This window comes from Somniosus microcephalus, chromosome 18 (genome assembly GCF_052327205.1).
Source record: "Somniosus microcephalus isolate GS21.2 chromosome 18, FLI_Smic_1.0, whole genome shotgun sequence".
Lineage (NCBI taxonomy): Eukaryota > Metazoa > Chordata > Chondrichthyes > Squaliformes > Somniosidae > Somniosus > Somniosus microcephalus.
In genome coordinates, this window is record NC_141004.1 from 14,317,341 (window position 1) to 14,340,336 (window position 22,996).

Genomic DNA, 22,996 nt, shown 5'->3' on the forward strand with positions numbered 1-22,996 from the left:
TTTCAAGGGTATGTGTGAAAATAGCCGCTTGTAGTCTCTTTGATTTATGACTGTTAGAGCTGGCCCTGTGTCCAATTCCATTTCCACTTGGACTCCGTCTATCTTGAGTGTAACCCAGATAGTCTGGTGATCCTCTATTTCGGTTACATTATGTAGTTTCAGACAACCCAGCTCCTTGCTTCCGGAGTCTGTGTCACTTTTCTGTTCGTCTGAACCACTGTCCATCACCTGGTGTACCTTTTTGTACTTCTCCTGTGGAGATTTCTTACTGTTGGTTTTCTTCCCAGACCTGCAGACTCTTGCTATGTGTCCTGCTTTCCCACACTGTCTGCACACTTGGTCCTTGAACCAACAATCTTTCTGGTCATGTGTTGTTCTGCCGCAGCGATAGCACTTCCCTGTTCCATAGGTCATTTCGTTGGTGCCGTATTCTTGCGGTCTCCGTTGTATCTCTGCAGCGCCCCTTGCGGCTGCTTCGTGTGATACTGCCATATTGAAAGCTTTGTCCAGCGTAAGGTCCTTTTCTGATAGAAGCCGTTTCTGGGTTCCTTCACTTTGTAGCCCACACACAAACTTGTCCCTTAACGTGTCTGCTAGTCCCGCTCCAAACTGGCAGTATTTCGATAGCTTGCACAGTTCCGTTAGGTACTCAGCATTGCTTTCGTCTTTGTGTTGGTTCCTTTTATGGAACTTAAATCGTTCTGCTATCAGCAGCGGTGTGGGGCTTAAGTGGTCCTGTAGGATTTCTACTATGCTTCCAAAATCCTTGTTTACTGGCTTCTCTGGGGTTATTAGATTTCGCAGTAACCCATAAGTTTTTGCACCCATGGAGTTTAACAGAACCAGTGCTTTATTAGCATCTGGCACTTCATTCGCCCTGCAGTACACCTCAATACGTTCCACATATGTCGCCCAATCTTCGACTTCATTGTCGAACGTAGAGATACTGCCACTCTTCGGCATCCTTGGTTGTGCGTTAACTATCCCCAATGGCGCCTCCCGCGCTTCCCCTTCTTCTCCGCTGGCACAAAATGGCGTCTCCCGCGCTTTCCTTCCTTGCTGCGCTCGCCCGTCTTCTCCGCTGCGGCTTCGCAAAATGGCATCTCCCGCGCTCTTCCTTCTTCTCCGCGGCTCAATGGCGCCTCCCGCGCTCTCCCTGCTTCTCCGCGGCTCAATGGCGTCTCCCCTTGCTCCGCCCATCGGACCTTGATCAGCCCGTGATCCCTACTGTGCTCTGCGCGTTCTTCTCTTGATATTTGTCGACGCCGCTCAGTCTAGAACCCGGATGTTTCTTACCCTCTCTCTCTCCGGTTTGCAGTATTTTTCCTCGACGCCGCTCGGTGACCAATCCCTGGCTGCGCCCTGCTCTCTTCACCCTCTTTCTTACCCCGTCGACGCTGCCCGGCTCTCTCTCTCTGCCGTCGGTCGGCTCCAGCCGCCGCTGCTCGGGAAGGGTCTGCTCAGGACCTGTCGTCGGTCTCTTACTGCTCGTTGTGGCTGGGGAACCAAGCCCGGCTCTCCACAGCCTCCCCAGCGAAGTTGGACCTCTGCCTGACTGCTGGGCGGTTGCTCACGGTCGACGCCCGTGTTCCTGGACTCGACTATTTTTTTTGTTTTGTTTAATGTTGCAGGTAGATTCGCATCAACACTCGTCGCTACTGTTGGATCCGTGGTTCAGTGGATAAAGAATTACACGGATGCTGTACATAAACAAACAACAGGTCTTTACTGGAGGAGGGTCATCTCTAGACTGGAGTACAGAGGCATGCGCACAGCTTATATACCGGTGTGGTTACTGCCGGTACTACAGTATACAGGAGCTGTAAAAAGTAGTTCTGACTTAAGCACGTACACTACAATCATCTCTCATTCTTCTAAACTCCAGAGAATATAGGTCTAGTCTACTCAATCTCTCCTCATAGGACAATCCCCCCCATCCCAGGAATCAGTCTGGTGAACCTTCATCGCACTCCCTCTATGGCAAGTATATCCTTCCTTAGGTAAGGAGACCAAAACTGTACACAATTCTCCAGGTGTGGTCTCACCAGGGCCCTATATAATTGCAGTAAGACGTCTTTACTCTTATACTCAAATCCTCTTGTAATAAAGGCCAGCATACCATTTGCTTTCTTAATTGCTTGCTGTACCTGCATGTTAACTTTCAGTGATTCGTGTACAAGGACACCCAGGTCCCTCTGAACTCCAACATTTCCCAATCTCTCACCATTTAAAAAATACTCTGCTTTTCTATTTTTCCTGCCAAAGTGGATAACTTCACTTTTCTCCACATGATATTCCATTTGCCGTGTTCTTGCCCACTCTCTTGGCTTGTCTATATCCCTTTGAAGCCTCTTTGAATCCTCCTCGCAACTTACATTCCCACCCAGCTTTGTATCATCAGCAAACTTGGATATATTACATTTGGTCCCCTCATCCAAATCATTGATGTAGATTGTGAATAGCTGAGGCCCAAGCACTGATCCTTGTGGCACTCCACTAGTTACAGCCTGCCAACCCGAAAATTACCCGTTTATTCCTACTCTCTGTTTTCTGTCCGTTAACCAATCCTCAATCCATGCTAGTATATTACCCCCAATCCTATCGGCCCTAATTTTGTTTAATAACCTCGTGTGGCGCCTTATCAAATGCCTTCTGAAAATCCAAATACACGACATCCACTGGTTCCCCCTTATCTATTCTAGTAGTTGCAACCTCAAAAAACTCAACAGATTTGTCAAACATGATTTCCCTTTCATAAATCCATGATTTGACTCTACCCAATCCTATTATTATTTACCACGTCCTTAATAATAGATTCTAGCATTTTCCCTACTACTGATGTCAGGCTAACTGGTTTGTAGTTCCCCATCTTCTCTCTCCCTCCTTTCTTAAATAGTGGGGTTACATTTGCTCCCTTCCAATCTGCGGGAACCGTTCTAGAATTCATGGAATTTTGGAAAATGACAACCAATGCATCCACTATCTCTATAGCCACCTCTTTCAAAACCCTAGGATGTAGGCCATCAGGTCCAGGGGATTTTATTAGCTTTCAGTCCCACTAATTTCTCCAGTACTACTTTTTTACGAATACTCATTTCTTTCAGTTCCTCATTCTCCACTATTTCCGGAAAGTTTTTTACGTCTTCTTCCGTGAAGACAGACACAAAGTATTTGTTTAATTTCTCTGCCATTTCCTTATTCCCCGTTATAATTTCTCCTGTCTCAGCCTGTAAGGGACCCACATTTACTTTCGCTAATCTTTTCCCTTTTACATACCTATAGAAGCTTTTTACAGTCTGTTTTTATGTCTCTCGCTAGTTTACTCTCATTCTATTTTCCCTTTATCAATTTCTTGGTCGAGCTCCTTTGCTGAATTCTAAAATTCTCCCAATCCTTAGGCTTACTATTTTTGGCAACATTATAAGCCTCTTCCTTTGATCTAATATCTGCGCTCCTCTAATTCTGCTCTCTTGGGCATCCCTGATTATAATCGCTCAACCTTTGGTGGCCGTGCCTTCTGTTGCCTGGGCCCTAAGCTCTGGAATTCCCTGCCTAAACCTCTCCACCTCTCTACCTCTCTTTCCTCCTTTAAGACGTTCCTTAAAACCTACCTCTTTGACCAAGCTTTTGGTCATCTGCCCTAATTTATTCTTTTGTGGATCGGTGTGAAATTTTTTGTCTTAAAATACTCCTGTGCAGCGCCTTGGGACGTTTTACTACGTTAAAGGTGCTATATAAATACAAGTTGTTGTTGTAATACTATCTTTATTTAACTACTTATCTTGGTGTTTTTGTCATTGGGTCAAATTTTGCTGTAGGAGTGAATCTAACGGTGCCTGCCGTTAGTTAGACCTGCCCTTGCACCTTTAGGTTTTTTAATTATTTGTGGGGCAAGTTGCTGAAAGTGAGCTGATAATGTCGCAGCGAGGGATTCGGGGCTTCTGGGACTGGAGTGAACAGGGCAAGCGACTGGGTATCTCCCTAACCAATCAGATTGAAAGAATTGTGAAATTAACAGCGCATGGACTGAGACGGGAGCGTAAATTAGAGCGGGTGAATTCAATGTCAAATCAGAAGGAGAGATACAGAGGGAAAGAAAGATTGGATTAAGAGAGAGAAAGACAGAAAGCAAAAGTTAAAAAAAATTAAATTAAAAGTTTTAAATCTTCAACAATTAAAACCTGAAGGAATGAGACTCCACACATGTAATAGTTCATTTTCAGTGCCAGAGCGGTTGTTTGGCAGTAATTAACACCTAACGTTATTAAAAAATTAATTCGACTGAAATGAACAAGACTTAACTCTGTGGCGAGTTTAGTTTGTATCTACCGTGCACACACAGCAACTTCACGCCATTCACTGCATTTCAATGGTGAAGCAGTCGGCGAGATGCTGTTTTCGCAAAGCTAACGGCGGAGCGGCGCAACTCGGACGACTTGGATATCCGTGTTTCGCCGCGCATTTGCCCCTCGCCTGAAGTTGCTGTACCATTTGCGCATAAGTAACGGGGAGTGCCCATTAGCCTCATCGCTATTTTGAGAGCAGATTCTGGCCCATTATAGAGTCATAACGGCACAGAAGGAGGCCGTTCGGCCCATCGAGCCCGTGCCAGCTCTCTGCAGGGCAATCCAGTCAGTCTCCCATTCCCCCGCTCTATCCTCGTAGCCCTGCAAGTTTATTTCCCTCAAGTGCCTATCCAGTCTCCCCTGGGAAACATTGAGTGTCTCCGCTTCCACCACTTCCATTGGCCGCAAATTCCAGGTCCTCACCACTTGCTGCGTATAAAAGTTTTTCCTCACACCCCCATGTATCTCTTAAATCTGTGTCCCCTAGTCCTTGTACCATCAACTAGTGGGAACAGCCTTTTCCCGTCTAGCCTATCCAAACCCGTCATAATCTTGTACATCTGGAGCCTTACCAATGTTGTCATGGTGTAACCTTAGCCCCAAATTGTTCCCAATGCTCCATTGTGCTGATGGTTGATGTAATAAAGACCTGTTATAATTGGGTGATCTACAGCCTTGAATCCCCTCTCCCCCCTCCCCTCCCCTAAAGAAATGCTGCTCCCTTATGCAGGTATCTACCTTGTCCTCGTCTCTTTTACTTTCCTGCTCCATCTGGTCGTCTGCCAAGAGGACTTTAACACCCTGCCACCTGACTTGGAGAAGGTCACAGTTACTGGACACTTGCTGGTGAGCGCGAACCCCTGCAGCAAGAGCTGTGGGCTGGGCTGGAGGTCCGAGTATTACTGCAAAATGGACAAAGCGGGGAAGAAGAGTAAATGCGTGGTGAAGAACAACTTGTGTCTGGTCAACCAGGACTGCGGTCTGATCGCCAAAACCACCATCGTGGGCGCCACTTTGAGCATTAGCTGCTTGGATGAGACCATCAGCACTCTAGGGGCGTCCGATTTCATCTTCGTGTGGAAGATTGCGAGAGGAATTGTGACCACAGATAAATACCTCTTCAAAATGTTTCCATTAAGAGATACAAAAACACCGTGGATGATGATTATAAATGTGAGTATCAATTTGCTTTATTAATAAGACTTTTATTTTCAAACCTAATTAATAAAATATGATAGAATTGGCTAGCTAGCCAGCCAGAAATTCATAGAATCATAGAATAGTACAGCACAGAAGGAGGCCATTCGGCCCATCGAGCCTGCGCAATCCGAGCAATCCAATCAGTCTCACTCCCCCGCCCTTCCCCCATATCCCTGCAATTTTTTCTCCTTCAAGTATTTATCCAATTCCCTTTTGAAGGCTACTGTGGAATCTATATCCACCGCCCTATCAGGCAGCGCATTCCAAATCCTAACCACTCGTGCAAAAAAGTTTTCCCTCATGTCGCCTCTGGTTCTTTTGCCAATCACCTTAAATCTGGGCCCTCTGGCTATCGACCCTTCAGTCAGTGGGAACAGATTCTCTTTATTTACTCTATCTAAACCCTTCATGATTTTAAACGCCTCTATCTAATCTCCTCTTAGCCTTCTCAAAAGGAAAATTATGGAAGATTTTCTATAGTGTACGCGGGAATCAGCAAAGGCCAGTTGTAGAATATACCATTCCGCACCCCCCCCCCTCCCCGGTGGAATTGTGTGTGCCTTGTACCAGTGACAACTTGGTGTAACATTATAGGCCAGGCGGTAGAGAAGCTCCTGATCTCCCAGCATTTTGTGGTGGTGTCGGCTTTGGTTGACTGCAGATTTGAAACTTGCCGGTTTTGCCATATGTTGTGCCATCCTCTGGGCTATTTGAAGTCAACCATTGAAAGACATGGAGATTCTCTCAAAGTATGGTTTAAGACCTTGCAAAAGGTAGCAAACCTGTGCAACAATGTGGAACAAGCATTGGTGGTTCAGTTCTGATTCCAGTAGCTGCTGTTTATTAACTCACCATTCCCTCATAATTTCTCTTTCCCTTTGGCCCCCACAACACTATAGTTCCCTTGTCTGTTCCCATTTTCCCTTATAACCTTTACTTCCACGCTTGTCCAATTCCTGACAGTGGTGACTCCGAGTTGACCGACTATCCCCTCCTACCTCACCCCGTATTAGAGTTTGGACAGCCAGTGCTCTTGGGCTATTTCACTGTCGCTATCCACAGTTGCAGTAGGAATTGTTGGCACTTGGCACAGGGCTTTCCCCTCTCCTGGGGTGACCTGCTTCGAGGCACAGACACTAACGTGGCGTGCCCTTACTACTGCCCTGCCTGAGCTTGGCCGACTCAGCACAAAATATGAATTCAACCCAAGACCTTCCTGGCCAGCCTAGCTCAGTGCCACAGAGGAGCTAGAATCCATCCTCTTGTCATCTTCTCCTTGATTCAAGCTATTGGCCCAGAAATTCGGGTCTCAACGGGTGAGTAGGCGCTGGGTACTCACCCGTAGGCCCAATGGATGTGCATGCGCGGGAAACTGGAACTTCCGTTCCCTTGAAAGAAGGGGTTCAGAGGTGGAACGCATACGCCGGAGAGGCAGCGCGTGCGCATTGAACCTACGTTTTTTTTCCAGGCTTTTCCGGGTGGGTAAGTCTCCAGGAGTTACACATATAAAAAGCAGGTGCAAGGCCTGCTTTTAACAAGGTAAGTGGTGAATTAATTAAAATTAAAACATATTTTCCACAGGTTTATTATTTTTAAATACTTTAAAGAAAGGTAAGTTTATTTATAGCCCCGTTAGAAAATGTAATTAATTTTTTCAAAAATTTAAATTATTGTTTGAAATAGTTATTTTATATAATTTATAATTATTTTAAAAATGCGAAGTTTAAAAAAAAAATTATTTGAAGTTTTAGTGATGTTTTGGGGCTTATAGTATTTATGGTTTTGACAGCTCTTCCTGTCAATTTTATGAATGGGCATTCCCTGCTACCATTGGCTCTCCATGGCCCATGTGATCCCAGGGGACGCTTCGAACTAACTGCGCCCCTGGGATACGCAAGCACTGCGCGCCGGCAGTTGGAGCAGGCCCAGGATCGGAATCCCACGTGGGCCCACAACACAACGGCCGGCGCGCTAGGTAAGTGCAGATCGGAGGCTTGCACCCACGGGAAGCCTCCGACCCGAATTTCTGGGCCAATGTCCTGAAATTGGTCCAGTCCCTTAAAGTTTCTAGACTCGAAGATCACTGCACTCAGAGGATGCATAATCCATACTTTAAGAGCCCTGTGTGTGAAGCTGATCCTTCTCAACTCATGTTAACCAAAGGCATTACAGTTCAAAGACTTATCCTCTAACAACAATAACTTGCATTTATGTAGCGCCTTTAATGTAGTAAAAATATCCGAGGTGCATTATCAGACAAGATTTGACACTGAGGCACATGAGATATTAGGACCCCAAATGATTTTAAATATATAGACAATGACCATGTGTGTTTGTATTTATATTTAAATACATTTACATGGAATTACAGAGAATATCCAGCACAGAAACAGACCATTCGGCCCAACCAGTCTCTGCTGGTGTTTATGCTCCACACCAGTCTCCTCCCATTCCATCTACCTCATCTCAGCCTTTCAGCATATCTTTCCATTCCCTCTTCTCTCATGTACTCGTCTAGTTTCCTTCTGAAAGCATCTAAACTATTCGCCTCAACCACTTCCTGTGGTAGCGAGTTCCACATTCTAACCACTTCAGTAAAGAAATTTCTCCTTATTTCCCTGTTGGATTTATTAGCAACTATCTTGTATTTATGGCCCCTTGTTTTGGATTCTCCCACAAGTGGAAACATTCTCGCCACATCGACCCTGTCCAACCCATTCATCATTTTAAAGACCTCGACCAGGTCACCTCAAAGCCTTCTCTTTTCTAAAGAAAAAAGCCGCAACCTGTTCAATCTTTCTCGATGCTGTAATCTCTCAGTTCTGATACCACCTTTGTAAATCTTCTTTGCACTTTCTCCCGTGCTTCTACGTCCTTTTTTTAGTATGGAGACCAGCACTGTGCACCGTACTCTCAGTGAAGGTCTGACCAGAGTCCTATACAAGTTTCACATAACTTCACTACTTTTGAATTCTATAACCACTAGAAATAAATCCCAGTGCTTTGTTAGCATTTTGAATTGCTTTGCTGACCTGCGATGCTGCTTTTTTTAATGATTTGTGCACCTGTATCCCTAGATCCCTTTGCTCTTCTACCCCATTCAGTTTCTTATTCTCCAAACTGCAGGCGATATTTCTGTTTTTCCTACCAAAGTGCATCGCCTCACATTTATCGATGGTAAAGTTCATTTGCCGCTTAACTGCCCAGTCTGCAGGTTTTTCCAATGTCTTTTTGTATTACGTTGCATTCTTCCTCAGTGTTAGCTGCACCCCCTAGTTTGGTATCATCTGCAAATTTTGCTGTTGAGTTACTTATTCCTAAGTCTAAATCATTAATGTAAATTATGAATAACAGTGGTCGCAGCGCTGAGCCTTGTGGACCGCGCTTTCTACCTTCCTCCAATCTGAATGACTACCCTTTTGAATCACTCAGACCTTTTATGAAAGTGATTTTCTTTGTGGCGCATTTTGCTCCACAATGTAAGTTTGTGATGGGGAATGGAAGCCTGTTCCACTTTTGTCACCAGCATCAACATCAAGCTCTCCCGGGTCAGGCACAACCTTGTTAGATGCAGAGTAAAGCTCCTTCTACTCTGTTCTCAAAAATGTACCTTAACCCCAGTCTTAGAATAACATCATGAAGTGCTCAAACAGCGGGGTTACTCGTGGTTGAAAAAAGTAAGGTGGAAAGATCAATGCGATCACTTGAACTGGTTTTGATTGCCTGAGGGGGTCGGAGAGGAATTTTCCTTTATTGGCCCTGGGTTGTTTTTGCAACCCCCCCCCCCCATGGAAATTACATGGCCTCGGGGGTAGGAAGTGTCTCGTCCTGAGGCTGCAGGCGTCATGAATGTGAAGCAGGTTTGATGGACCAGCTGGTCTTTCCCTACCTTACATTTCTGAACGCAAGGAGTGGTGGTCAGGTCCTCCCGTTATCATAAAACCCTTTCATTCTGACTAAATTGAGATAACCCAGCAGCAGGAATGGTTGGTTAGAATCATAGAATGATACAGTACAGAAAGAGGCCATTCGGCCCAGCGTGCCTGTGCTGACTCTCTGGGAGAGCTATCCAGTTAATCCTAGTCTCCTGCTCTTTTCCCATAGACCTGTCATTTTTTTCCCTTCAAGTATTTTGTTCTTTCAAGTTTGGCACGTAAACCTGCTGTGCTTATTAATATAGCCCAGATTGACAGGTGACCACACAACAATGTGGGCTACGGTACGAGGAACATTTTAAGTTAGGATTAGATCTCCTGTACTTACAAGAACTGATGCAAGTTGGAAAATTGTGTCCGAATATTCGGTTGCCCTCTATTAGAAACCAATTATGGCCTACAGGGATTGTTGTGAGTAATTATAAGCTACACCTCGTACTCGCTTTCCATCCAGATAATTATTCACCTCCATCTTTAATGTGATGGCAACATCCCATTTCTACTCCAATGATCATATGTGCAAGTATAACCGATGATGTCAGAACGTTCCATCACTATGGTTTCAGTAATTGTTTATTTTCACACATTCAGTGATGTCATAACTTTGGTCACTAATAATTAGTGAGCATGAAAGTGACAACTTTGCACGTTAACATATGGTTCATGGCTTCCTTAGCTTATATGCCTGCCAAAATTATTTGCACCTTATCCAGCACAAAAGGACTCCCCCACAGCAACAGACTTCTCTGCATCTTCAGTATTGAAATCAGGATTAAACCTGACCATTCTTTACTGGGACCTCATTTGAAATGTCTTGTCATCCATTCCCGCAACCTACAGGCTTGTAAAAGCCAAGCTTGGACTTGCCCAACCCCTATTACTTCCTGATCTACCTGACCTTCTCTCCTACTTTCTCCAGCCTTGATTGTGTCCTGCACTATGGACTTTGGCTAGGAACACGGGAACAGGAGGAGGCCATTCAGCCCTCCTGCCTGTTCCGCCATTTGTTTAGATCATGGCTGATCTGCATCTTAACTCCATCTACCTGCCTTGGTTCTGTAATCCTTAATACCCTTGCCTAACAAAAATCTATCAATCTCAGTTTTGAAATTCTTCAATTGACCCCCACCCAGCCTCAACAGCTTTTTGATGGAGGGAGTTCCAGATTTCCACATTAGAGTTCTCAATGTTAAAAAAAAACGTTTCCTCTATCTCCATCCTCTCTTCTAATGTTATAATTGAGTTGAGACATTCACAAATGAAATGAAGAGGCTTGGCATCAAGCCAGGAAGGAGACGAGACTAGTCTGAACATATCCCAAATAACAGAGCAGGCTAGATAATGGAAGGAAAGGACTATTAAGATTTTAAACTAACTTCAGGATTTCAATTACCTCATAACATAAACAGCCAACCTTAGGAAAGAATAATGTTTTTATGTCCATTACACAAATCCTGGATTAGATTATAGCCTTGAAAATTGTATATTGCACATTTTAAATTGCCATTAAGATTGTTAGTCTTGCCAATTCCATTTAGAGCTCCTTACAGAGAACCTGTAGAACTGATTTCAAACAGCACAAACTCGCTGCATTGATCCCCACAAATAGTCTTTGGACTTTGACGAGAACATGAGCCAACAGGATGTTGGGCATAGGTTTACCACATTCTGTGCCAAATGAGGAAAATATAATGTATGGCTTGGGAGCATCGTAAGTGTCCATTACTCATAGCGAAAACTTAAGTCAATCAGAATAGTACAGGAAACTAAATTTTATAGCCATAAGAGAGAGAAAAAGAAGAGGTAGTGTCCATTTTTTGTTGTTCTGGATGACGGGAAAAGCTTATAACGGGATGTCTCGTTTGGCTCTCCATTCGACAGCCTCCTGAGATGCCGAGTGGAGAAACGAGGTGCCTCCCGCAACAGATCTCAGTGGGCAGGTTGATGTGATGTGTTCCATGGTCTGGGACTCATGGCCACAGTCGCACTTCGGGTCGTCCCTCATCTTCCACTTTCATCCACGGCCTGTGCGGATTGGGTTGAGCGCCATCCACTGTCTCCAAGGGAGGTTGGAGCCAGGGACCTCTGCTGCTCGGTCAGTGATGAGGCGTTGGTTCTTTATGTTGCCTGCGTCCCACGACTCCATCCATCTGGATAGCGGGTCGATACCAGCTGCACGAATATTAGGGAGTGAAGGGTTATGGGGAGCGGGCGGGGAAGTGGCTTTGAGCCCAAGATCAGCCATGATCTTATTGAATGGCGGAGCAGGCTCGAGGGGCCAAGTGGCCTATTCCTGCTCCTATTTCTTATGTTCTTATGGCTTCTGTTTCCCAGAATGGCCGGCATGATTTTTAAGCGCTTTCGTGATGGGTTTTTCAAGTCTTTGTGAATGGCAAGGTCGACGTTGCTAATGATTTTTTCCATCTCACGAACACAGTGGCATCACGGCGAATGTCAGGTGGAGCGATGTGGGACATCACCGGGAGTCACTCAGTTGGAGCGGACTTCAGTGTTCCCTGACACCATCCTCATGGCAGCCTTTAGCTGCATGCCCACAATCTTTGTGTGGCGGCTGCAGGACGACGAGGCAGAGCAGGATTCTGCAGCAGAGTAGACTAGGACCACTGTTGTGGTGCAAAGTGTTCTGGAAGTGCTCCCCATGATGTTCTGGTAGAAATTTAATGTCTTGGATGCAACTAGTTAGCCTAAATAAGGGCTTGTGCCTTCATTACAGAATGACATAGAAACATAGAAACATAGAAGAATAGGAGCAGGAGTAGGCCATTCGGCCCCTCGAGCCTGCCTGTTCCACTATTTAATGAGATCATGGCTGATCATCCAAATTCAGTACCCTGTCCCTGCTTTCTCCCCATATCCCTTGATCCCTTTAGCCTTAAGAAATATATCTAACTCCTTCTTGAATATATTTAATAAGTTGGCCTCAACTGCCTTCTGTGGTAGAGAGTTCCACAGGTTCACCACTCTCTGGGTGAAGAAATTCCTCCTCATCTCAGTCCTAAATGGCTTACCCCTTATCCTTAGACTGTGACCCCTGGTTCTGGACTCCCCCGCTATCGGGACCATCCTTCCTGCACCTAGTCTGTCTGTCTAGTCCTGTTAGAATTTTATAAGTTTCAATGAGATCCCCTCTCATTCTTCTAAACTCTAGCGAATATAAGCCTAATCGACCCAATTTCTCCTCATACGTCATTCCTGCCATCCCAGGTATCAGTCTGGTGAATCTTCACTGCACTCCCTCCATGGCAAGAACATCCTTCCTCAGATAAGATAAGGCACTGTGTAATGATCTAGGCTGATGGATTTAACCTGCCTAAAGATTAACAATATCATTGCATCATCACAGAAATTTTTACTCAAAACAGTTGTACTTTTTTTGGACTTGAATTATTTCATTTTTAACCACTCCTTTACCCAGTCACTTTTCTTTTGAGCTGTTTATGCTGGGTTGCAATTTACTGCATCGATTGCAGAAAGCCCTTCTCTGTTACAGATGGGTTAGGCGTTTAGGATCAGGAGGAGGCTATTCAGTCCCTCAAGTCCTATTCCGCCATTCAACGAGCTCACGGCCGATCTGTATCCTAACTCCATCCACTGCTTTGGCTCCATCTCCATTTAAAAACCTTGGCTAGCAAAAATCATTCGATCTCCGATTTAAAATTATTAATCGATCTCGGATCTACTGCTTTTTGTGGGAGAGAGTTCCGCACTTCTACCACCCTTTGCCTGAAGAAGTGTTTCCTAACTTCTCTCCTGAGTAAAAACAGAAAATGCTGGGAATACTTACAGGTCAAACACTATCTGTGGAGAGAGAAACAACAACAACAACGTGTATTTATATAGCGCCTTTGCTCTGGCCAATATTTATCCCTCAACCAACATAACAAAAAACAGATTATCTGGTCATTATCACATTGCTGTTTGTGGGAGCTTGCTGTGCGCAAAATGGCTGCCGCGTTTCCCACATTACAACAGTGACTACACTTCAAAAGTACTTCATTGGCTGTAAAGTCCGTAGCCTTGCAGGTTACGGGGCTTCAAGTGCATATCCAAGTACTTTTTAAATGCGATGAGGGTTTCTGCCTCTACCACCCTTTCAGGCAGAGAATTCCAGACCCCCACCACCCTCTGGGTGAAAAATGTCTTCTCAAATCCCCTCTAAACCTCCGACCAATTACTTTCAATCTAAGGTCACCAATCTGGGTGCAACCTGCCAACCCTATTGCCCTTTTCTCACTCTGCCTGCCTTATTTGTAACTTAAGTTATACTTCCTGTTAACCCCTAATCGATCCCACCCTGTTATTTTCTCAACGTTTTGAAGCTAAAAAGAATGATTTTTTGCGCGGGGGGGGGGGGGGGTGTGGGTGGGAGCAAGTTGGAAATCTTTTTTTTAATTGCTTGTAAACCTGCTTAAGAGGTGATTCATTGTAACCCAGACGCTGAAGGTTGACCTGGTCACATCAGTGACGTGCCTTTTTATCTAGGACGCGACTGCTGCCAGCGAAGTTGAAGCAGTTTCACGCGCGCAGTTTCAGTGTTTTTTCGGTTGTTCGCTAACTGAAAAGAACATAAGAAATAGGAGCAGGAGGAGGCCATTTGGCTGATCTGATCTTGGTCTCAACGCCACTTTCCCGCCCGCTCCCCATAACCCTTGACTCCCCTGTAGCTCAAATATCTATCTATCTTGGCCTTGAATATATTCAATTTTTGGGCCAGAAATTCGGGTCCCCACGGGTGAGTACGCGCTGGGTACTCATGTGTAGGGCCAATGAAAGTGCTGGTTTCGTGCATGCACTGCGCATGCGCGGGAAACCGGAACTTCCGTTCCCCTGAAAGAAGGGGTTCACAGGTTGAACGCATGCGCCGGAGAGGCAGCGCGTACGCCTGGAACTTCCAGTTTTTTTTGCAGGTTTCTCCGGGAGGGTAAGTCTCCAGCGGCTACGCTTTTAAAAAGCAATCGCAAGGCCTGCTTTTAACAAGGTAAGTGGTGAATTAAGTAAAATTAAAACATTATTTCTACAGGTTTATTATTTTTAAATACTTTAAAGAAAGGTAAGTTTATTTTTAGCCCTGTTAAAAATTGTAATTAATTTTTTCAAAAATTTTAATTATTGTTTAAAATAGTTATTTTATGTAATTTATAGTTATTTTTAAAATGTGATGTTTTTAAAAAATGTATTTGAAGTTTTAGTTATGTTTTGGGGCCGAACTGTATTCATAGATTTGACAGCTCTTCCTGTCAAATCTATGAATACAGATCCCCTGCTACCATTGGCTCTCCATGGCCCACGTGATCCCAGGGGACGCTTCGAACTAACTGCGCCCCTGGGATACGCAAGCACTGCGCGCCGGCAGTTGGAGCAGACCCAGGATCGGAATCCCATGAGGGCCCACAGCTCAACGGCCAGCGCGCTAGGTAAGTGCAGGTCGGGGGCTTGCACCCGTGGGAAGCCTCCGACCCGAATTTCTGGCCCATAGACTCAGCCTCCACAGCTCTCTGGGGTAGAGAATTCCACAGATTTATGACCCTCTGAGAGAAGAAATTCCTCCTCACCTCTGTTTTAAAAGGGCGACCCCTTATTCTGAAACTATGCCCCCTAGTTCTGGATTCCCCCACGAGGGGAAACATCCTCTCAGCATCTACCCTGTCAATCCCCCTCAGAATCTTATATGTTTCAGTAAGATCACCTCTCATTCTTCTAAACTGCAATGAGTATAGGCCCAACCTGCTCAACCTTTCCTCATAAGACAACCCCTCCATCTCAGGAATCAACCTCGTGAACCTCCTCTGAACTGCCTCCAATGTAAGTATATCCTCCCTAAAATAAGGGGACCAAAACTGTACGCAGTACTCCAGGTGAGGTCTCACCAACGCCCTGTACAGTTGTAGCAAGACTTCCCTGCTTTTATACTCCATCCCCCTTGCAATAAGGGCCAACATTACATTTGCCTTCCTAATTACTTGCTGTACCCGCATGCTAACTTTTTGTTTTTCATGTACGAGGAGAAAATATTGTCACCATTACAAAGAAAACACTTCCAGAGAGAAAGGTGGGGAGGGAGGGGGTGGTGGAAAGAGATTGCTACAGCCAAACAGAGCCACGTCAGGAAAAGAGAACCTGTGCCAGCAAAACTCAGCAAACCTCCATTTTTATTAATTTTCTTCTCCTTTCCCTTCACATGGAGCTTGCGCACCGTACAAATAAATCTCCACAAAACACCCCCCGCGAAAATATCATAAATTAATACTTAAACCAACCCGCGCTATTATTATACATTATAGGAACATAAGAATATAAGACATAGGAGCAGGAGTCGGCCATTTGGCCCCTCGAGCCTGCTCCGCCATTCAATAAGGTCATGGCCGATCTGATCTTGGCCTCAACTCCACTTTCCCGCCCGTTCCCCATAACCTTTAAATATATTCACTGACTCCGCCTCCACAGCTCTCTGGGGTAAAGAATTCCAAAGATTCACGACCCTCTAGAGAAGAAATTCCTCCCCATCTCCGTCTTAAATGGACGACTCCTTATTCTGAAACTATGCCCCCTAGTTCTAGATTGTAAATAGTTGAGGCCCCAGCACTGATCCTGTGGCACCCCACTAGTTACAGTTTGCCAACCTGAAAATGACCCATTTATCCCGACTCTCTGTTTTCTGTTAGTTAGCCAATCCTCTATCCATGCTAATATATTACCCCCAACCCTGTGAGCTCTTATCTCGTGCAGTAACATTTTATGTGGCACCTTATCGAATGCCTTTTGGAATTATTAAACCAACCCATAGCTCCATAGATTTCGGCATGCGACATGACTATATTTTTTATACATTCAGGCTTATGTGCAGAATGCTTCTGCCCAGCTTCCGGTCATTGGCAGCAGTCACTCGGTTTTATCTATGACGAGCTGGAGTGCCTGGCGGTGCCGAGGGTTTTTTGAGGGCATGTTGTTATGAAAAAAGTAGAAATAATTTTTATATATATATAAATGAGTTTGTCTGTCTGTCTGTGTGGGAAGGAGAGAGAGAGAGAGGGAAAGAGAGAGGGGGAAGGAGAGAGAGAGAAAGGGAAGGAGAGAGAGAGAGAGGGAAGGAGAGAGAGAGAGAGACTGGGGGGGGGAGAGAGAGAGAGAGAGAGAGACTGGGGGGAGAGAGAGAGAGAGAGACGAGAGGGGGAGAGAGAGAGAGACGAGGGGGGGAGAGAGAGAGAGAGAGAGACGGGGGAGAGAGAGAGAGAGAGAGACGGGGGGGAGAGAGAGACGAGGGGGAGAGAGAGAGAGAGAGAGAGAGACTGGGGAGAAGAGAGAGAGAGAGACTGGGGGGAGAAGAGAGAGAGAGAGACTGAGGGGGAGAGAGAGAGAGAGAGAGATGAGGGGGAGAGAGACTGGGGGGAGAAGAGAGCGAGAGACTGGGGGGGGGGGGAGAGAGGCCCGGGGATCGAGAGAGAGACTGGGGGGAGAAGAGAGAGACGGGGGGGAGAGAGAGACTGGGGGTAGAGAGGGACTGGGGGAAAGAGAGGGAGAGAGAGACTGGGGGGGAGAGAGAGACTGGGGGGAAGAGAGAGAGAGAGACTGGGGGTAGAGAGGGACTGGGGGGAAGAGAGAGAGAGAGAGACTGGGGGGAGAGAGAGACTGGGGGGGAGAGAGAGAGAGAGAGACTGGGGGGAGAAGAGACGCGGGGGAGAGAGAGAGAGATGGGGAGAGAGAGAGACTGGGGGGAGAGAGAGAGAGAGACTGGGGAGAGAGAGAGAGAGACTGGGGGGGAGAGAGAGACGGGGGGAGAGAGAGACTGGGGGGAAGAGAGAGAGACTGGGGGGAAGAGAGAGAGAGAGAGACTGTGGGGAGAAGAGATGTGGGGGAGAGAGAGAGAGAGAGACGGGGGGAGAGAGAGAGAGAGAGAGACGGGGGGGAGAGAGAGAGAGAGAGACTGGGGGAAAAGAGAGAGAGACGGGGGAGCGAGAGAGAGAGAGAGAGACTGGGGGGAAGAGAGAGAGAGAGACGGGGGAGAGAGAGAGAGAGACTGGGGGAAGAGAGAGAGAGAGAGAGACTGGGGGGAAGAGAGAGAGAGACGGGGGAGCGAGAGAGAGAGACTGGGGGGAAGAGAGAGAGAGAGACGGGGGAGAGAGAGAGAGAGACTGGGGGAAGAGAGAGAGAGAGAGAGACTGGGGGGAGAAGAGAGAGACGGGGGGGAGAGAGAGAGACGGGGGGGAGAGAGAGACTGGGGGGAGAGAGGGACTGGGGGGGAAGAGAGAGAGAGAGAGACTGGGGGGAAGAGAGAGAGAGAGACTGGAGGGAAGGAGCGCCTCAGGCCCGGCTGGATGGACCCCTGCCGCTCCGGTGAACCGGAGCCCCTGCGTGCAGTGTATCGTCTCAGGCCCGGCCCGAGTGAGTCCTGATGAGCTCCCGCTGCTGTCAGTTGTTGATGTGGTTTTATGGAAGATGGCTGTCGTGCAGGAGACCGAGTCAGCAACTCCCAGGTGCCCAAGCAGGGTAAAGAGGATGCTGAAGGGAAAAGAAGGAGGTTGCTGTATTCATTCACAAATAATCTCCCAAATTTTCCGTTGTACAGTCAAACCAGGTTGTGGTAAAAGACATTTGCAGACCCATTATGAAAGACTGGCTGAAACTTGTGTTGGAGGAACAGGAGCCTCAATAAAACGAACCACTGGTGAGAAGCAGTAATCTTATGGCCCTGTGAGTTTGCAATAATGAGGACAGATCGTCTCTCAACGGAGGAGCCGAGGTCACCAATTCTTATTAGGTGCCATTTAAAACCAGTACGAGGTTTAACTGACTGGTTTTGGTCTAGACAGTGCATTTTACTGAGTGGCAGCCTATACATTTCTCAAATGTAACCCAGAGTTCAAAAATCTATTTGTTTTTTTTTAAATTTGCCCCCTCCCCTCCCCTCCAAACTTCCGTGGCCATGATGTGGTGTAACTATTGTAGTACGTCCTTTGGATACATATTCATGACCAGCAAAGCAAATCTCAGAACTCCAGCCATGATTCCTCCACCCCCGCCATCCTTTAAAAAAAATTCATTCACAGGACATGGGTGTCACTGGCAATGTCGGCATTTATTGCCCATCCCTCATTTGTCCTTTTGATACAACTGAGTGACTCCCTGGGCCATTTAAGAGGGCACTTAGTTAAGAGTCAACCACATTGCTGTGGGTCTGGGTCTGGAGTCACATATAGGCCAGATCAGGTAAGGATGGCAGATTTCCTTCCCTAAAGGACATTAGTGAACCAGATGGGTATTTACAACAATCTACCAGTTTCATGGTCACCATTACAAATACTAGCTTTTTTTTTTAAGTTCCAGATTTATTTATTTCAGATTTATATTAATTAACTGAATTTAAATTTCCCAGCTGTTGTGGTGGGATTTGAGCTCATGTCCCCCAGGTCATTAGTTCAGGCCTACTGGATTGCTAGTCCAGTAACATAACCACTATGCTACCGTATGCTGCTTTCTGTGCATTTTTATATTTAGTAGAAAATGGCCGTCCTATGTGACACTTTTTCTTTCTCTCTCATTCAGCAGATGACCCTCCTGTTTTTCTTAGCTGCCATACAGTAATGTTTCTAAATTATATCTCTGTAATTGGATTGTTCTTTATTATGTCTAATATTGACCACATGGCCGCCCATTCTCTTCCCCCCTTTCCCTCCTTTTCCCCAGTGTCAGCCGTGGCTCAGAGGCTAGCACACTCGCCTCTGAGTCAGGAGGTTGTGGGTTCAAGTCCTACTGCTAAGAGACTTGAGCACAAAAATCCAGGCTGACACTCCAGTGCAGTGCTGAAGGAACGCTGCACTGTCGGAGGTGCCGTCTTTCGGATGAGATGTTAAACGGAGGCCCTGTCTGCTCTCTCAAGTGGACGTAAAAGATCCCCTGGCCACTATTTCGAAGAAGAGTAGGGGAGTTATCCCCGGTGTCCTGGGGCCAATATTTATCCCTCAATCAATATAACAAAACACAGATGATCTGGCCATTATCACATTGCTGTTTGTGGGAGCTTGCTGTGTGCAAATTGGCTGCTGCATTTCCCACATTACAACAGTGACCACACTCCAAAAGTACTTAATTGGCTGTAAAGCGCTTTGAGACATCTGGTGGTCATGAAAGGCCCTATATAAATGCAAGTCTTTCTTTCTTTCTGCCAATAAAGGCTATTGAAGAGAAGAATGCTGGGACGTACATGTGCCAAGTACAAAACTCAAAAACAATGCAAGTTGTCAAGCGAGTACTTATTGCAGTCAGAGTGATTCCCGAGGACTTGGTGCAGCTGGACTATTACAAAGTCCTGTCTCCGGAGCAGAAGGAGGAGATGGATATCCTCGAAGGAAATCCAGTGAAGAAGAAGGAGGCCAAATCATTCTGGGAAAAAATAAAGGCTCTCTTTAAAAGTACTAACATGGCCGTTCGAGTGATCGTCACCGGCTTGGCAATAGGAGGAGGGTTGGGTATAGTTTTAGGAACAATATTTTTATGTATGTCAAGTACGAAATGAAGTGAATGTTTAATTAAAAAAAATTCGATTTTTATTGACATCAGTTTAACGACACTTGCAGCAGCAGAGCATTGGGGCACTGTGGAGCGACGAGGTGCAAACTTTGCCCTCAACCCACCTCCCTGTAGTTTTGACACGGAGGAGTTGTTGGGAGGAAGGTGGAAGGCATTATGCGGAGAAATCAGAAGTCACGTATGAGATGTCATTCCCTCCTGCGACCTTGTGGAGCCTTGGAAATGGAAATAGCTGGGAAATTATTTTGCTTTTGCAAATATCCAAGGCCTGGAAACACTTGGAAAACAGTCTCTTTTTGAGTCAAAAGCAAAATACTGCGGATGCTGGAAATCTGAAATAAAAACAGAAACTGCTGGAAATGCTCAGCAGGTCAGGCAGCATCTGTGGAGAGAGAAACAGAGTTAACGTTTCAGGTCGATGACCCTTCGTCAGAACTGGAAAAAGTTGGAGCTGGAACAGGTTTTTAAGCAAGTGTAGGGGCAGGGAAAGGGGGGAGGGGAGGAAAGAACAAAAGGGAAGGTCTGTGATAGGCTGGAAGGCAGGAGAGATTAAGAGACAAAAGGGATGATGGTGCAAGGCGAAAGGAGATGGTAATGGGGCAAGTAAAAAACAAAAGCTGGCTCTAGATGAAGTGTAAATGGGAATGGCAGAATGATCGACAGCTGCCATGTGGAAAAATAGGGCAGAGGTTATGGTCTGAAATTGTTGAACTCGATGTTGATTCCAGAAGACTGTAAAGTGCCTAATCGAAAGATAAGGTGCTGTTCCTCGAGCTTACATTGAGCTTCTTTGGAACAGTGCAAGAGGCCGAGGACGGAGAGGTCCGAGTGGGAGTGGAGCAGAGAATTAAAGTGACAGGCGACCGGAAGCTCGGGGTCCCCCTTACGGACTGAACGGTGGTGTTCTGCAAAGCGGTCACCCAATCTGCGTTTGGTCTCCCTAATGTAGAGGAGACCGCATCGTGAGCAGCGAATACAGTATACTAAATTGCAAGAAGTACAAGTAAATCGCTGTTTTACCTGGAAGGAGTGTTTAGGGCCCTGGACAGTGGGAAGGGAGGAGGTAAAAGGGTAGGTGTTGCATCTCGTGTGCTTGCACGGGAAAGTGCTGTGGGAAGGAGTGTTGGGGTTGACAGAGGAGTGGACCAGGGTGTCTCGGAGGGAACGTTCCCTTCGGAATTCTGAAAGGGGAGGGGAAGATATGTTTGGTGGTGGGATCATGCTGGAGGTGGCAGAAATGGCGGAGGATGATCCATTGAATGTGGAGGCTGGTGGGGTGAAAGATGAGGACAAGGGGAACCCTATCGTGGTTCTGGGAGGGAGGGGAAGGGGTGAGAGCAGAAGTGCGGGAAATAGAATGGACACGGTCAAGGGCCGTGTCAACCACAGTAGAGGGGAATCCTCGGTTGAGGAAAAAGGAAGACATGTCGGAAACACTAGCATGAAAAGTGGCATCGTCGGAACAGATGCGGTGGAGATGGAGAAACTGGGAGAATGGAATAGAGTCCTTACAGGGAGCGGGGTGGGAGGAAGTGTAGTCCAGGTAGCTGTAGGAGTCAGTGGGCTTATAGTGAATATTTGTCAATAGCCTATCCCCAGAAATGGAGACAAGAGAAGTCGAGGAATGGAAGGGAAGAGTCGGAGATGGACCATGTGAAGGTAAGGGAGGGGTGAAAATTGGAAGCAAAGTGAATGAAATTGTCTAGTTCAGAGCGAGAGCAGGAAACGGCACCGATACAGTCATCAATGTACCGGAAAAAGAGGTCAGGGAGGGGACCTGAGTAGGATTGGAACAAAGAATGTTTCACATATCTCACAAAAAGGCAGGCATAGCTAGGACCCATGCGGGTTCCCATAGCAACACCTTTAATTTGCAGAAAGTGAGTGGAGTCAAAGGAGAAGTTGTTCAATGTGAGAACAAGTTCAGCCAGGCGGAGGAGGGTGGTGGTGGAAGGGGACTGGTTGGGCCTCTGTTCAAGGGAGAAGCGGAGCGCCCTCAAACCATCCTGGTGGGGGATGGAGGTGTACAGGGATTGGATGTCCATAGTGAAAAGGAGACGGTTGGGGCCAGGAAACTGGAAACTGTTAAAGTGGTGGGGGGCGTCGAAAGAGTCGTGGGTATAGGTGGGAAGAGACTGGACAAGGGGAGAAAAAATAGAGTCGCGATAGGAAGAGATGAGATCCGTGGGGCAAGAACAGGCTGAAACAATGGGTCTACCAGGGCAGACCTGTTTGTGGATCTTGGGGAGGAGGTAGAAGCGGGGTTGGGGAACTATGAGGTTGGTGGCTGTGGAGGGAAGATCTCCAGAGGAGATGAGGTCAGTGACAGCCTTGGAAACGGTGGCTTGATGTTCGGTAGTGGGGTCATGGTCTAGGTGGAGGTAGGAGGAGGTGTCAGAGAGTTGACATTCAGCCTCCGCTAGGTAGAGGTCGGTTCACCAAACAATAACAGCACCACCCTTGTCAGCAGGTTTAATGACAATGTTGGGGTTGGATCTGAGAGAAAGGAGTGCTGCAAGTTCAGAGGGAGGTAGGTTGGATTGGGTGAGGGGAACAGAGAAATTGAGACGGCCGATGTCATGCCAGCAGTTTGCAATGAAAAGATCTAGAGAGGTTAAGAGGCCAGAGGGAGGGGTCCAGGTAGCGAGAATTCTGAAAACGGGAGAAAGGGTCAACTGTGCGGGGGGAAGACTCCTGGCCAAAGAAGTGGGCATGGAAACGAAGGCGAGGGAAAAAGAGCTCAGCATCGTGCCGAGCTCGAAATTCATTGAGGTGGGGGCGTAAGGGGATGAAGCTCAGGCCTTTGCTGAGGACTGATCGTTCAGGGTCAGAGAGGGGGAAGGTCAGAGGGGATAGTGAAAACACGACGGGGTGAGATTGGAAGATGGGATGGGGTCAGAGGAAAGTGAAGGGGAAGAAGGAGGGGCATTGGTGTCCAAGAGTTGTTGAAGCTTACGATCCTTGACACCT

General features: G+C 46.6%; 1 protein-coding gene across 1 annotated transcript; it reads left to right on the top strand.

The window, feature by feature from the left end:
* The first annotated feature begins 5,057 nt into the window (after nt 1-5,057).
* Nucleotides 5,058-20,012, top strand: tmem81 (transmembrane protein 81). Its single transcript, XM_086011775.1, has 2 exons — nt 5,058-5,519; nt 19,671-20,012. The coding sequence occupies exons 1-2, from the start codon at nt 5,058-5,060 to the stop codon at nt 20,010-20,012; spliced, it is 804 nt and encodes a 267-aa protein (XP_085867901.1).
* The last annotated feature ends 2,984 nt before the right edge of the window (nt 20,013-22,996 follow it).